The following is a 13,781-nucleotide window of genomic DNA, read 5'->3' on the forward strand; positions in this document are numbered from 1 at the left end:
AGCCGGAGTCTCGGAGGCGAACCAAGATCGGGATCGAGAGGGGAAAACAATGGGACAAGCAATCAATGGTGGGGTATTTGGGAGTTAAGTAAATTAAATCTGCACATATGCTCGTAGATGATATAATATGAAATTCAATTGTCGAATCGTACTTGGGAAGCCTTACAGGGCGGCATCGAGTGTGCGTCCTGTATAAGTGGCGTTGCGGGCAACAGCTTCTTGTATTCTCAAACCTCGATTCTTCTACAATCAACAGTCCCCTCCGCAAACCCGCACACAACTTGTTCAAAATGGCCCCAAAAGTGCTCTTCGTTCTCACATCGCAGGACAAAATTCCTGCCACTGGTAATCCTACCGGTTGGTACTTGGTATGGGCCCCTCTTTTCGATATGCAATGATTCAATTCTGACCTCTTTTAACAGCCCGAATTAGCTCATCCCTACGAGGTTCTCAAGGGAAAGGTCGATCTCGTCATTGCCTCTCCAAAAGGAGGGCCAGCTCCTCTAGATCCTGCCTCTGTCACGGCCTTCGCCGGCGATGCTGTATCTTCCGCTTTTCTGAAGGAAAACGAGAGTATCTGGCACAACACTGTGAAGCTCTCCGATGTCAAATCCAGCGATTTCGATGCCATCTTCTATGTTGGTGGTCATGGACGTAAGTCTTCCATGTTTCCTTCCCAGCCTTCCTTTCGTTTTCCCTGTCTGTTTCGTCTGGTTTCATTCTCGACCTATAGGCCAACTAATATTGGTTTCCCAAATACTTAGCCCTATTTGATCTATATGAAGATGCAGACTCCCTCCGCCTAATTAAGGAATTTGCGGAAGCGCGGAAAGTTGTATCCGCCGTGTGCCATGGCCCTGCTGTCTTTCTAAAGGCAACTGCTGGTGGGAAGCCTGTACTTGCGGAAGCACAGGCGACCGGATTTTCGAACGAGGAGGAGGATCAGGTCAAAATGTCCCAATACCTGCCATATGCACTTGAAACCGAGATGAATAAAATATCAAATGGTGGATACGTAAAGGCTGATTTGCCTTGGGGGGAGAAAGTCGTCGTTGCCAAAGTGGCTGCGACTGGCGCTCCTTTGATCACTGGACAGAACCCAGCTAGTGCCACCGCTGTGGGGACGGAGATTCTGAAGGCCCTGGGGTTATGAATTTTGCAAAATTTCCCATGATTCGGGAGTGTTGAAATGAAAACTTAATCATGCGTCAATGGCTCTAATTTTCGGTTATATCTAATCATGTAAATAAATAATAATTCACGACTTTTGAATGCAAAGTTCCGTCTGTCAGAAGATATTGGGAGCACAAAGAGCTCTCAATGCCTGATCCCATCGGAGTAAACAATTCCCATCTTTCTAATTGCGAGCTGGGCGCGGATGCCGCGCATTGACAACATCAGAGATATCAAGATGTCGATATCTAATTGGCAGCTGTGTAGTCGCTGTGCTGGTCAATAGCCATCTAATCTTCATAGTTGCTATGCTGGCGATCTAGGAACAAGGCATCCTCCATCGAGGATAATAGTCAAATGATAGCCTTGCTCTGGCCTTTGGAGCTTGTTCGCTAGTAATGTGGCAGTGGGGCAATCTTCAACAGTTGTCTGCACACCACCCGTCATGAAGCCAATAACGCGGCTAACCCTCCAGGTAGGTTGGATCTCTTGGGCTGTTTCGAGTCAAAAATGCCACGGATGGGAGATTAGAATAGTAGGGAAGAAAGACATATTCGGCCGCCGGCTAAACACCGCATTGCTTTTTTTCTTGAGCGGCTATTGATATCTCAACACCAACCATATATAATCAGCGTCAGCTTTGGCTGCGTTAACAGCAGTGTCGAGTCGATGTTGCGAAGGCGGTATCTCTTTCAGTCGATGTCTATTCCTTCATCCACTCTTGTGTCAGTTTGCTGCGGCTATCTTTCTGTCTGGGATAGAACCAGTCTCTTGAAATGGTGGGATTGGTCGTGGTTGGACTGATAGTTTCGCGAATTCATCTGCCACAACACTCTAGCAGGAGCCATGAAACATGCAGCTGGGCAGGACGGAGCGAAAGTGTGAAGTCATATTGTTCATTATGTTGACTTAGACGTCCCACAGTATAGAGGGTACGAATCACCCAACCCAATCCCCCCAACATGTACCTATTAACCTTAGTTGATTGTGTTAGGCCACTGGGGCAAAAGAGCTCTCTCACACCAGCGCCATGCTGGTAGTAGAGGATGGCTGGATGGCGGGGGAAGTTATTACTAATCAAGACAAACACAGTTCAATTTCTGATTTAACGCTTTACCCAAAGGCTTTGAAAATGAAGCTAATTGGTGGCCGAGGCTCTCGGGTTTTCTCCAAGCTTTCAATTTATTCCGCCTTCACCTTGTTAGAAAGCCTGGAGTTGCAATCCACCAAGCCATACTCGCGAGACAACAATCTTGCGGGCAATGAAGTGCCAGCAAGAACATATTTTACTGTTGCCTGCCAAGAAACTGCAGGTGACAGGTTCTGCATTAGCCCCTCATCATCTGTCGGACAGGTCATCTCAATCATATAATACACCCAATCCACCCCTTATCTCCTCTCCAATATGGCTTCTCGCCATCCGACGCGCTTCATGGGCAATGGGAAGAGGAAACAAACCGGCGATGGAGACCATATTCATAACAGTCCATCATCTACTAACCATCCATCAGTGAGAACGCATTCCAAACAGATTCAGCGAATCTCTGGATGTCGAAGGAGCGCACGTCTTATCGAGAAATATCAGGCCCTCAAGCAGGAAGTGTCCTCAAATGTAACCAACCCACCTGGCATTGCTGCATGATGGAGTTGCGATGTAAATAGTCTAACTTTGGCAATAGTCCCAGCAAGAGCAGCGGCCGACCAATCTAAGAAAACGAACAGTTGAAGGGGAAGAGTCATTTTGGCATTCAGCTGGTCGTTCTGAAAAGCGGCAGCGAACCAGCCTTTCCCAGTCCAGTGGGATTGTAAACAGAGGAAACGACGTGAGCGGCCCTTTGAGCAAATAAGCTCTCTCTTGTTTCTGAGGCTCGAAAGCTGACTGCCTTTATCATTTTAAATGCGATAGGTTTTACCACAAAAGCGCTCCACCACAAGTGAAAGATATCTCTGGGACGAGTGCTTGTCTGACAACTCGGCACCCTTTCCAAAGCGACGACGAATCAATAAAGACGAGTACGTCGAGTACTGGGTTACTCATAAATATCAGATATCCAAGGAACCCTTAATGCAAGGCGTTATGGAATACTGGTTTGCACCAAAAGCTACGTCCCTTTGCCGTACGAAGTCAAATACTAGTTTAAAGGCGTCAAGTGATACCAGTTCGCAAAAAAACAAAAGCAAGTACGAAGACAAGAATTGCGAACTGTTTCTCCAAACAAAAGCCGTATTCTTGGATGACCATAAGAATGATATCAGCAGTGAGAGCCGAACTCTCTGTCAGAAATTACTAGAAAAGAATCATGACCTTCCAAGTGGTACAGTGTTTGATGGACACGCATTTAAATCAACCTGCGCGACAATAAGGAAAAAAAATGAGACAGGAATCATTCGAATCATTGGCGAATTAATTGTTCCATCTGCTGAAAGTGCGAGCAACCTAGGCCATATCTCATTTGAGCACTTAGTCACCAGTATGAATGAAGGCTGGGACAACTCATTGTCTCTTGATGCAAATCCACATTCTTTGCAACCTCAAGAACCACTACAGCCGCCCCCACCCCCTCAAAGGGCAAAGCTTTCCCGATTTCAACTACCCCGACCGCAACCTGACTACGCAGTAGGCTACTCCATGGAAGCCTTCACTGAAGATCAGCTCCACAAGCTTGCACCTTTTTTTGGTGACATTGGTGATCCTTCATTCTTTATGGGTACTGCTAATATGCACTTTCCATTTTTCACATCTGAAGTGAAAGGAAAGGCAGCACTTGATATTGCAGACCGGCAAAATGCACACAGCATGGCTCTTGCAGTGAGGGGTGTTGTTGAGCTTTTTCGAATTGTCAAGCGTGAGAAGGAGCTGCATCGAGAGATTCTAGGGTTCTCAATCTCTCATGACCATTGCTCAGTGAGAATCTACGGCCACTATCCTGTGATCAATGGGCAGAAAATTACCTACCACCGGCATTCAATTCACAAATTTGATTTCACCGCATTGGATGGTAGGGAGAAATGGACATCCTACAAGTTTACTATGAGTGTTTATAGTGACTGGGCACCCTCCCACTTTGAGAGGCTGTGTTCAGCAATTGATATGATCCCATTTGTGAACTTTGAGATATCCCAGCGGCTAGAAGCATCTGATCTGAGTGTTTCGGAATCGACGGGGCTCTCTCAGGGAGTCAGCGGAGTAGATCTTGGAGTAGATCTCGGAGTAGATCTAGGCTCGAGTTTTACATCACTTCCGGAAGAGGACGATCCTTCACTCCTTGGCTCGCAAAACGCCGCGTTGAGTAATCGAAAACTCAGAGGTGATAGAGCTAGACCCTCGGACACTCAGAATAAACGCAAGCGCATTGCAAGCGAAACTGTCAGAAATTAGAAACGCGAAGCTATCATCAGCGTATATGTTGATAGCGTATTGTCGCGTTGATCTGCTTTTTGTTTGTCTTTTGATATAGCATGCACTTGAGCGACTCGGTGAAGACCGGGGATGACCATGAGTTGAGATCCTCTAGCATAACTCCTTTTATAATATATATATATCTATTGTTGTCAGGACCTGGAAGGCGGACGGTTTGATAGGATCTAGTGCTCAAGGTTAAGGCCGCGGAAATCGCCTACCAACTGTATATAGTCTCACTCCTCCCAAAGACCTTTTCCTTCACCACCTTAGTATTTCGTTTCTATAGCTTACCTAGTTCGCAAAGAGATATTATTCTTCCTGCACCTAGATTGAAGCCCTAACAATTGTATGTACAAAGCTAGTTCTCCAGGCTCCGTTGATATTCTAACGCCTGTTTCTCCCAAACGTGAGACCCCACACAACTGTTCCATGGGCCTCCTCTGCATGATTTACAGGAGCAGATTGGCTGGGAGCACCTTCTCCTCACAAACATTGCGCTCAAATTGAAAAATCCCAAAAATACGCTGGTCCGAACGAGAAACGGCGAGGAAGTGTCTTATGGGTCATTCAGTAACCCTTGCAAATGCCAAGACAAAAGTTTTGATGAGCACTAATAATTTAGGCTGTAATATCGTTACCATTCTCAAGGATCTTCATTCCCAAGCACCTTGAGATTTAGGCTATCTTTAGTTAAGTTGTAGTGGTTTATTCAGGTGCCACAGGCATGAACCCCTTTAGCACCCAGCTGTAAGTATTTAGTTAACAAGTTAAGCTAGTCCTCTCCATCAGCCCCAGCTAGATTTGATCAGGAGGAAAACATTTCCCGCTCCTGCGAATTAAATAATAATCAATATCCATCTGGAAAAGCTGTCAACGGTGGAAACAATACATTCCATTCGCAACATCCAGAACACTGGTCTCTTCGGCTTCATGGTATCGAAACTATGATATCCGGGCCGTTTTGTGTAATCGAGCATCTCTCTCCCTGCCAACATATCAGGGAGTATCCACGCGCAATTGCTACAGAACAGGAAGAAACCTTGTGGCTATCTGTCAAGCAGTATGTCCCTATCGATAACCCTAACCCGAAGCCTGGGGATATAACCATTATAGGAGCTCATGCAAATGGCTTCCCAAAGGTTCGTGTTGACATTTGGCCCTGTTACCACTGCCTACTAGTATTTGCAGCGCGGTGTTGCGCTCCTTGCATGAGGTATTTCCCATCTGACCGTGTAAAATCACAGGAATTATATGAGCCCCTGTGGGAGGAGCTCCTTTCCCGGGCAAAGCGCCATGGTTTCGCTATTAGGGGAATTTGGATAGCAGATGTAGCGCATCAGGGCAATAGCGGAGTGTTGAACGAGAATGTCCTGGGAAATGACCGTATGCTCTGCAAGTCATACCTCTTCCAGCTTCACAGTCGTGGGAATGAATAATTAATATTCCGAAACCGGAATACAGCTTCATGGTTTGATCACCCCAGGGACCTGCTACATTTCATCAACCTGAAGCGAGAGGAAATGCCCCGTCCAATCTTCGGCATTGGTCATAGTGTGGGTGGTAACAACCTGTTCGTCGCCTCTACGCAGCTATACGCGGTACCATCTTCAAATATATAACTGACCGAAATCCCCCATCCTTAGAGTCAACCTAAGCCTCTTACACCCTCGACTCCTCACCTCCCTCATCCTCCTGGACCCTGTCATCTACCGCCCAGAAATAACCCCGCAAGACGACATCTTTCATAACAAACTTGAATCCAGCACAGCACCCGCCAGAACCGTCGCCTCCAGCTACCGACGTGATATCTGGCCTTCCCGCGCTGCGGCCGCTGAAGCTGTCAAGAAAAGCCCATTCTACCAACACTGGGACCCTCGCGTCCTCGCCCTTTGGATCCAATATGGCCTCCGCGAACTCCCCACCGCCATTTACCCTTCACCGCAATCATCATCATCATTGTCGCCAACTTCACCAGCAATCCACAGCGAAAATCCCGTAACCCTTACCACAACCCGGCACCAGGAAGTCTTCACATTCTCGCGCCCAAACTTCGACCCACCCAACACGAGGCCCATAAACAGGCTCACGCACCCCGATCTCGCTCCCGGCATCACATACGAATTCCCATTCTACCGCCCCGAAGCTGCCCTAACCTTCGCCCGACTCCCTCATCTCCGCCCCTCAGTCCTATACGTCTTTGCGGACAAGTCAGATATGTGTCTCCCCCATCACTGCCAAGCTAAGCTGGACAACACAGGCATTGGGGTTGGAGGGAGCGGCGGGGTGGCGGAGGGTCGTGTCAAGTCCGTTTTGCTGAAGGATGTGGGGCATTTGATTCCGATGGAGGCGGTGGTGGAGACAGCGGACCACGCGGCCGAGTGGATCGGGAAGGAGATGCAGAGGTGGAGGAGGGAGGAAGGGGAGTTTAGACGGGAGTGGGAGAAGAAATCTAAGATTGAGAAGGCTACGATCGATGAGGAGTGGAGAGGACATGCTAAGCCACCAGTTAGGAGTAATCAGTCGAATGGGGTTGGTGGAGCGGCCAGGGTTGACGCAAAATTATGACACAATAGATGGGGTTTCTTCTTTTATATATATGGTTTCATCGTTGAAAGTGCTTTTATAGTTGATTTTTCTCAGTTGAGGCCTTGATGGATTTTTCCACATAATATATATTTTTGTACCACATAAGACTCTGCACGTATGCATGTGATACCCCTTATTGGCACAATTCATATGCCATTTATTCCAATATCCATAATATTTCCAATTTCCCATCCTTAGCTAAGGAGTAAAGCCCATAATTTTAGATACTCCCTAACTGACGCGAGGCCAAAGCTATCATCAGTACATGCGAAAAGTCTAGTAATGTGTAATAATATGAACACGTAAACGAAAGAGAAAAGAAAGAAATGAAAAGGGATACCAAAACCGATAGCCGGGTAGACCAAGTACACAAACCCTGTCTAATACAGATACATCATATATCACAGAACCGTGCGTCTATATAGGGCCGACGTAATGCCGTTGCTGAGAGGTGGGGCAGTCCCCTTCATGCCTCCACAAACAAACACACACACACACACACACACACACACACACACACATACATATATATATATATAGCAGAAGAGTTAGAAAATAGGTCGGTCAGTATAAGGTGGGTAAAAAATGCCTAATTGATCTTCTTCGCCATACCATTTTGATATGGTTTATGCGCCGCTGGTAACTTGGTCGAACCATTTGTGCTCCTCTTGCCCTGATTGGAAACGCGAACGACGTCCGGAAAACTATAAATGCGGGGCCATTGTAATTGATATTCTTCCTGGCGTCCATTTAGACAGTGACGTAGCCATATTCCCCAGACAATGTACATGTAGGCGCCAATTCCAGTCATAAGATGCCTGTTTTTACCCGTTAGTGACTGCAAAAGAGGTAGAGACATATATTTGCGATCATGGATATTTCGTTTTCACAAAAGCAGATATGTAAATCAGGAGTTAGTACATACCACCAGCCGTGACCTTCCAGTAGGATGCCCCAGGGCAGCCCGATCTTTCTTCGCCATCCACGCAAGCGGGAGCAGAACACATTGTCCAGATTCCAGATCGCGAAGCCGCCCAAGAAGGTGGCGAGGCCGTAAGCCACCATAACCCACATAGTATGTAAGATCTTCAGGTCACGCATGTCTTCGTAGGAGTGAAGCTGTTGGTTTCGTTCCAGGCCTTTATTGCGCCACGATGGCCGCAGCGCAGCCTCCATGACCCACATGCTGCGAAGGAGAACAATAGCCGTGAGAAGAGCATAGGCGTTTTGGTGAAAGATTGGGTTTTGGATATAGTGGTAGTACAAAGTTATGATAATAGCAAGGGCCAGGAGGAATAGGGCTAGGAGTATTCGAGTTTTCGTAGGTTTGGAGTAGGAAAATGTGGCATAGCAAACTAAACAGGTTGTGTAGATCATAGAAAGTTCGTCGACGAGTTGCATGGGGTCTATGGTGTTGTTAGTTATCTTATTACATAGATACTCGGGACGAAATGCCCGCAGCGGTATGTATGATATACGAGTAAAATTTTTTGAGACGTACATTTTAGGGTAGCGTGGAAGAGGAAGCTGCCCAATCCGACTGTGAGGTAACCAAGGAAGGCGATCTGGAAAATTGAGTCGTGGCCATTCCTTCTACAACTCAGAAGGCCTTTGACGCCTAACCAGAGGAATAAACAATTCGTGAGCGCATTCACAAACTCAGCGAGATAGAAGCTCGCATAGTAATCCTGAAGGGTGACTGGAGTTAAAAAGCCGAACATTCCAGAGGCATGTGACCCAAGGGGAAGAACACGACATACCTCTTCGCACCAGTTCAGTGTTGAAGTTATAGGGGCCCAGTACCCAGCCCGGGAAGGCGGATATGGAAAAATTGGATGCTGCCGCATAAATGACTATAAAACAACCTATAAATAAGGTGATTGGTGTAGTCGAGTATGCGCAGGGTTCCGGAGGTGGTGAGTGAGACCAGTACCCCAGATCATTCCACAGCGAGTGACGGAAGTAGAAGGAATACGATAATTTCTATCAACGAATATACTCCGATATATATATGGCTGTTTTAAAGAAGAAAATAAAGAAAGAAAATAAGCTGAGGGAGCAGAGAAAGTGGTGGGTTGGATCTTGAACTAGTAGGAGTACTTTGTGACGTATGCTCCGAAGGATTCGGCCTTTGTGCCCGAGGGGTAGTAGTAATTGGGTTATTGAGAAACTAGCAGGTGAGACGAATTCACACACCAGTGGACTTGGTAACTGGCACTGAAACGAGCAGCAGGAGAACAGCAGACTATCAACCTGGATAGCCGTGGTGTCTCAGGCAGGGTTGTAGGTGTTTCGCCGGTCTGCCCTCCCAAGGTTAGTCATCAATCGCCGCTTCTGGCCAGTTCCTGCCCTGGGGCCCTGTGGCTTCCGAATTCGGCTAGCCACGACCCAAACCCTAGCCGCATTAGGGTTAGGGCAGCCTTGCAGAGCCCTAATTCACTTCCCTAGAGTCTCCTCGATGGTTCTTATCGGCTCTCACAACGGACGAGGAGGAGATAATTTTTATCGGGGAAGCCTATTGTTGGGGATTTGAAAGGTTGTATTCCTGATACCGCCGCTTTCCCCAGCTGTGGTAGATAACGCTTCCGCTATTTCCCGCTCCGTTTGCACCGGCCTCTCCCTCCGCCGTCCAAGGAAATCTATCAGGACAGCCGAAAACCATAACAATATGAAGACGCCCATAAGAACAAAGTTCCACACCAGAGATCTCTTAGGCACATTTTCCTCGCCACCAACCAGCTGGAATCCGAGGCCAGAATTAGCCATGCCCAAAACTACAGCTACCCTCCCTAGCCATCTATGCATAACGCCAAAAATGCGGCTATTAACATATCCAGCCCTAGCTCTTCCAAAGTAATGGTGCTGTACAATACCCAGCGCAGGCTGAATGAACAGGATTATTCCTGTTGCAACTAATCCCACAATGACATGGGTGCGGAGCGGATTCCAGAATTCTAGATCGCTTGTCAAATTGATGCCCAGCGCCACGGCCATGATTGCCATGATTATGCCGATTGTTTGAATAAGCGCATGGATGTATGGTGCGATGCAAACTTTGGTTCGGAGGTGCATCGACAACGAACCGATAGGGAAGGGGATCATGAATAATATGGTCATGAGAGCGCCGTGCAGTTCCCGCTTTTGTTCAAAGTTAATTGGTCGGTTAGTGTACGTGATGCTTTCAGGATCAGAGTCCCCCAAGCTGCGGCGGGTCACTGGAAGTGCTAGAATCAATTTTCGTTAGTGGATATGGACAGTTTGAAATGAAACTTATTTCCTGGTCTCTGCTCACTAAAACCCACGACACCTCCAAGGCGGGTTGGAACACGAAACATGCCGTCTTGTAAACAGCACCGCTGGGTTTTGATGAGGTTCGGCAACGGCGGTATAAGGACAAAAGCCAAAGTGTTCAGTTAACCAGTAGCAAAAGTTGGCGCTTTGAAATACGGCGGGACGCTGAGGCCATAGAAGGACGCACTCTTAGAAATTGGAGGCGGATATGGAAATCATTGTTATGTTGATGGCCTCTCTTTTGGCGTGTCGTCCCATAATATAAATTTAACAGTCGACCGCTTCGTTTGGTTCACGTTGGTAGTTGATTGCGGATTGTGTCGATTGCTGTCCGCTCTTTAAACCTCTAGCATGCTAAACAGAAATCTGCAACAGATTCTGAATTGACTTTCACCAGGCAAACCCAAATATCCGGGCGCCCCTCCTCAATCCGATTGGGGAACCGGATGGCATCGATGTTGGGTACGTTTTTTTATTCGTCCATGGCCGCGGGTCAGGCGAAACGAGGGCTTCGGGAACCGGGATTCTCTTCTTCATTACTAAACTCCATAGTGGCCAACCACTCCCCGAGAAAAATATCGTCGGCCCCTAATTTTTGGTTTCGAAGTTTAAGGTATCGCGGGGTTGCGTGGAGGTGACGGGGTCAATCAATCGCTTCCAACTGAGGCATCAATACGATCTAAGAGTTCGCTATGTTCTTGCTATCAAAGCCACGTTGTCCAGTCGCTCCAATAAGGATTATTGAAGGATGTAAAGCGGAGGAAAACCGGTTTGAAGGTGTCCCATAGGGCTGGTTTCTCCTTCAGAAGTTTCAATAAAAACCCGGGATCTAGTGACAGTATTTCCAACATAGACTGGTTCCACTGATACCAGAGAACCATAGGGATAAAGGCGAATGTGCCTCATGTTTATTCCCTCATCTATCTATGGTATTTGTAAGATTGACACCACGGAACTCATCAAATAGAGCAGGACGTCGAAGTCGGGGGCGTCTGAATCATGTGATATGAATTGATTCGTCATGTGATCTATCCTGACCCGCGAAGACATTTCTTTTTCCAGGTGAAGTATTTCATATTTGGAGCCTTATTCCAAAGCAAAAGATTCCACTGATGAATCGGTAACCTCACGTTCATCGTATTTTATCCAATTAATATCCATTCAACTCACCCTGGGCGCTCGTCCGTCGCCATTCGTCCCACCTTAAAACAAAATGTCTATCCCTCCAGAAGCTCTTCAAAAGGTGCTCACCGTTCCGAATATTTACGTACCATGATTGCCATTCTGACATGTCATGGATTTCCTGAAAACATAGCTCGTACAAGAAATTGAATCCCGCGCGATCGCAACACAGCAACAGATCAATATTGTCAGATCGCAAATTACAGGGAAGCAGCGGGAATTGCGCCTGTTAGAACTCACATCGAACGAAATTAGCCAGTTACCCAAGGAAACGAATGTATACGAGGGGGTTGGGAAAATGTGTGATGTGTTTTATTCCCCGCGGTCACGTTTTTAAATCTTCATCCCTTTGATCTTCCCCCTTGACCTGCGCTCTTAAATATAAGACACGAAACGGAATTAGAGAAAGAAATATTACTGACATTATCATTTTTGGGCTTTTCTAGGTTTGTCGCAAACCCGATCACGAACGTGAATAAACGGCTATCGGCGGAAAAAGGAGAATTGAAAACCGCAATATCCAATCTAGAAAAGAAGCTCCATTATTTGGAAACGACACATAAAAATAGCCGGCAACATATGGACCAGATATTCAAGACTGGTGGCAAGGCATGAGTGATAATGTGAAAATGGGGTTAAGGCTGAGATATGCTGTACTTGTTCGAATGTATACCCCGGAATCGTCCGCTGGCCGTTGGAGGTTGGTAATGCATTTTGACTAGCTACCCAGCTCAGATGAGCGCCGATGAGAACGGTCCTTGTCGGTTTTTCATACCTTCAAATTATGGATCTGGGACAAACGCCATCGCAGGTCGACCGCATATATGTGTGAGATTGTTGTTCTTTTGGTCATTTTGACATGACTCAATGGCCATGTTACTGCAAACGTTATGGCACCATGAACGGAAGACAAGCGCGGCTCGTGGTATGATATGATCTTCTACATACAAATACCTTAGGGGAATGAAAAATAATCCCCAAGCCTAATGGCATTGGAGTTACATGCAGGCGTCTACCGCGAATATCTGATCTGATCCTTGGTCATTGAAACGTTATTGCTATAACTCCCGGATTTGGCATTCCTAACTAAATCGAGAGAAATTGCAAATGCCCCTGTTTCTTCTCATAAATACGCCTGCTAAAATATTACTCCTCTATAAACAGTCAGACTCCCCATCGACTCACTCATGTTGAATTTCCAGGACCGTGTTATAGTCTAAGATTTTCAAAAACCAAGATAGATATTAGCACCGGTGAATGTCGCGATATGGTTGGGCGGGAGATTACAGGCCGGGTTATTCATTGTACGAATGTGTCGAGTAGAGGGTGAGAATGCGCTACTATTACGTTCTACATGAATTTTCTCGTCACCCCAAATCAGCCTCACCATCAAACATATGGATGTTTGCGGAATAGGTATTCACAACGAATGTTTGTTTGCATGATCATCCCATGCCAAACACGAGTTTTCTAGTTGATTTCCGCGGCAGCCACGCTGAAGTGCTGTCAGGGCCCAAGTAGGAAATTTAACAAGACCGCCGCTGAGAGTAATGGGATATCGTAAGAACCCATACAGCGTATGTCCAGCAGTGGGTATCTGGCAACCCCCTCAGGCACCATATACGGTGGAGACTGACAGGCTGGGCTCTAGATTCTCATCAACATGCCATTCAATGTCAGGAAGAGATTCCGCAAAATGGACAGGGAATTCGTCAATTTAGATCGCATTTATAGTAGTGGTATTTAATTCCAGAAATATCACGTTATATGATGAATTGAAAGTATGTTTCGGTGCTCTTTGCTCCCGTAAACGCGTGAACAGGCCATAAACTAATAACCATATTAAGAGCTGAACAAAAGAAGATAGGAGCGCGCGTATTCACAGATTGAACTATTCAGACACATCATCAAAAATGACTTGGAAAGTAATGAAAAATAGCCATTAATCTAAGAATATCATGCATTGAAAACAAATCATCTGCATATCTGCCCAATGGCTGGGGTGTTATGAGTAAAACTGATATGATCTGTTGTCAGCGGCCCATTGATCGATACTATGCATTGGCAACGCGGCGGTTAATCATTTTTGTTAAGTAAGCTAGTTGCCGTCGATAACTGATGCCTTGGACAACCTGTAAAACGGGGA

At 46.5% G+C, this 13,781-nt stretch overlaps 6 protein-coding genes across 6 annotated transcripts; 4 read left to right on the forward strand and 2 right to left on the reverse strand.

Annotated features, from left to right (window-relative positions):
* Positions 1-281: 281 nt before the first annotated feature.
* Positions 282-1,214, forward strand: HCBG_04064 (ThiJ/PfpI family protein; the record flags this gene model as incomplete). The annotated part of the gene is made up of 3 exons (XM_045431113.1): positions 282-368; positions 423-654; positions 765-1,214. 3 exons carry the CDS (start codon positions 291-293, stop codon positions 1,151-1,153), a joined length of 699 nt encoding a protein of 232 aa, XP_045287666.1.
* Positions 1,215-2,578: 1,364 nt separating this feature from the next.
* HCBG_04065 (uncharacterized protein) lies at positions 2,579-4,552 on the forward strand (the record flags this gene model as incomplete). Its single annotated transcript, XM_045431114.1, has 2 exons — positions 2,579-2,785; positions 3,080-4,552. The coding sequence occupies 2 exons, from the start codon at positions 2,579-2,581 to the stop codon at positions 4,550-4,552; spliced, it is 1,680 nt and encodes a 559-aa protein (XP_045287667.1).
* A 372-nt stretch (positions 4,553-4,924) lies between these two features.
* On the forward strand, positions 4,925-7,268 carry HCBG_04066 (uncharacterized protein; the record flags this gene model as incomplete). The annotated part of the gene is made up of 5 exons (XM_045431115.1): positions 4,925-4,982; positions 5,444-5,715; positions 5,821-5,959; positions 6,038-6,146; positions 6,220-7,268. 5 exons carry the CDS (start codon positions 4,925-4,927, stop codon positions 7,139-7,141), a joined length of 1,500 nt encoding a protein of 499 aa, XP_045287668.1.
* A 483-nt stretch (positions 7,269-7,751) lies between these two features.
* On the reverse strand, positions 7,752-9,009 carry HCBG_04067 (alkaline ceramidase; the record flags this gene model as incomplete). Its single annotated transcript, XM_045431116.1, has 4 exons — positions 7,752-7,980; positions 8,088-8,568; positions 8,664-8,850; positions 8,923-9,009. 4 exons carry the CDS (start codon positions 9,007-9,009, stop codon positions 7,752-7,754), a joined length of 984 nt encoding a protein of 327 aa, XP_045287669.1.
* Positions 9,010-9,664: 655 nt separating this feature from the next.
* Positions 9,665-10,165, reverse strand: HCBG_04068 (uncharacterized protein; the record flags this gene model as incomplete). Its single annotated transcript, XM_045431117.1, has 1 exon — positions 9,665-10,165. One exon carries the CDS (start codon positions 10,163-10,165, stop codon positions 9,665-9,667), a length of 501 nt encoding a protein of 166 aa, XP_045287670.1.
* Positions 10,166-10,495: 330 nt separating this feature from the next.
* Positions 10,496-13,611, forward strand: HCBG_04069 (uncharacterized protein; the record flags this gene model as incomplete). The annotated part of the gene is made up of 8 exons (XM_045431118.1): positions 10,496-10,574; positions 10,829-10,915; positions 11,337-11,388; positions 11,421-11,454; positions 11,769-11,935; positions 12,082-13,224; positions 13,287-13,416; positions 13,503-13,611. The coding sequence occupies 6 exons, from the start codon at positions 10,496-10,498 to the stop codon at positions 12,248-12,250; spliced, it is 588 nt and encodes a 195-aa protein (XP_045287671.1).
* Between the last annotated feature and the right edge of the window lie 170 nt (positions 13,612-13,781).

Source organism: Histoplasma capsulatum (genome assembly GCF_000150115.1).
Source record: "Histoplasma capsulatum G186AR genomic scaffold supercont2.5, whole genome shotgun sequence".
NCBI classification, from domain to species: Eukaryota; Fungi; Ascomycota; class Eurotiomycetes; order Onygenales; family Ajellomycetaceae; genus Histoplasma; species Histoplasma capsulatum.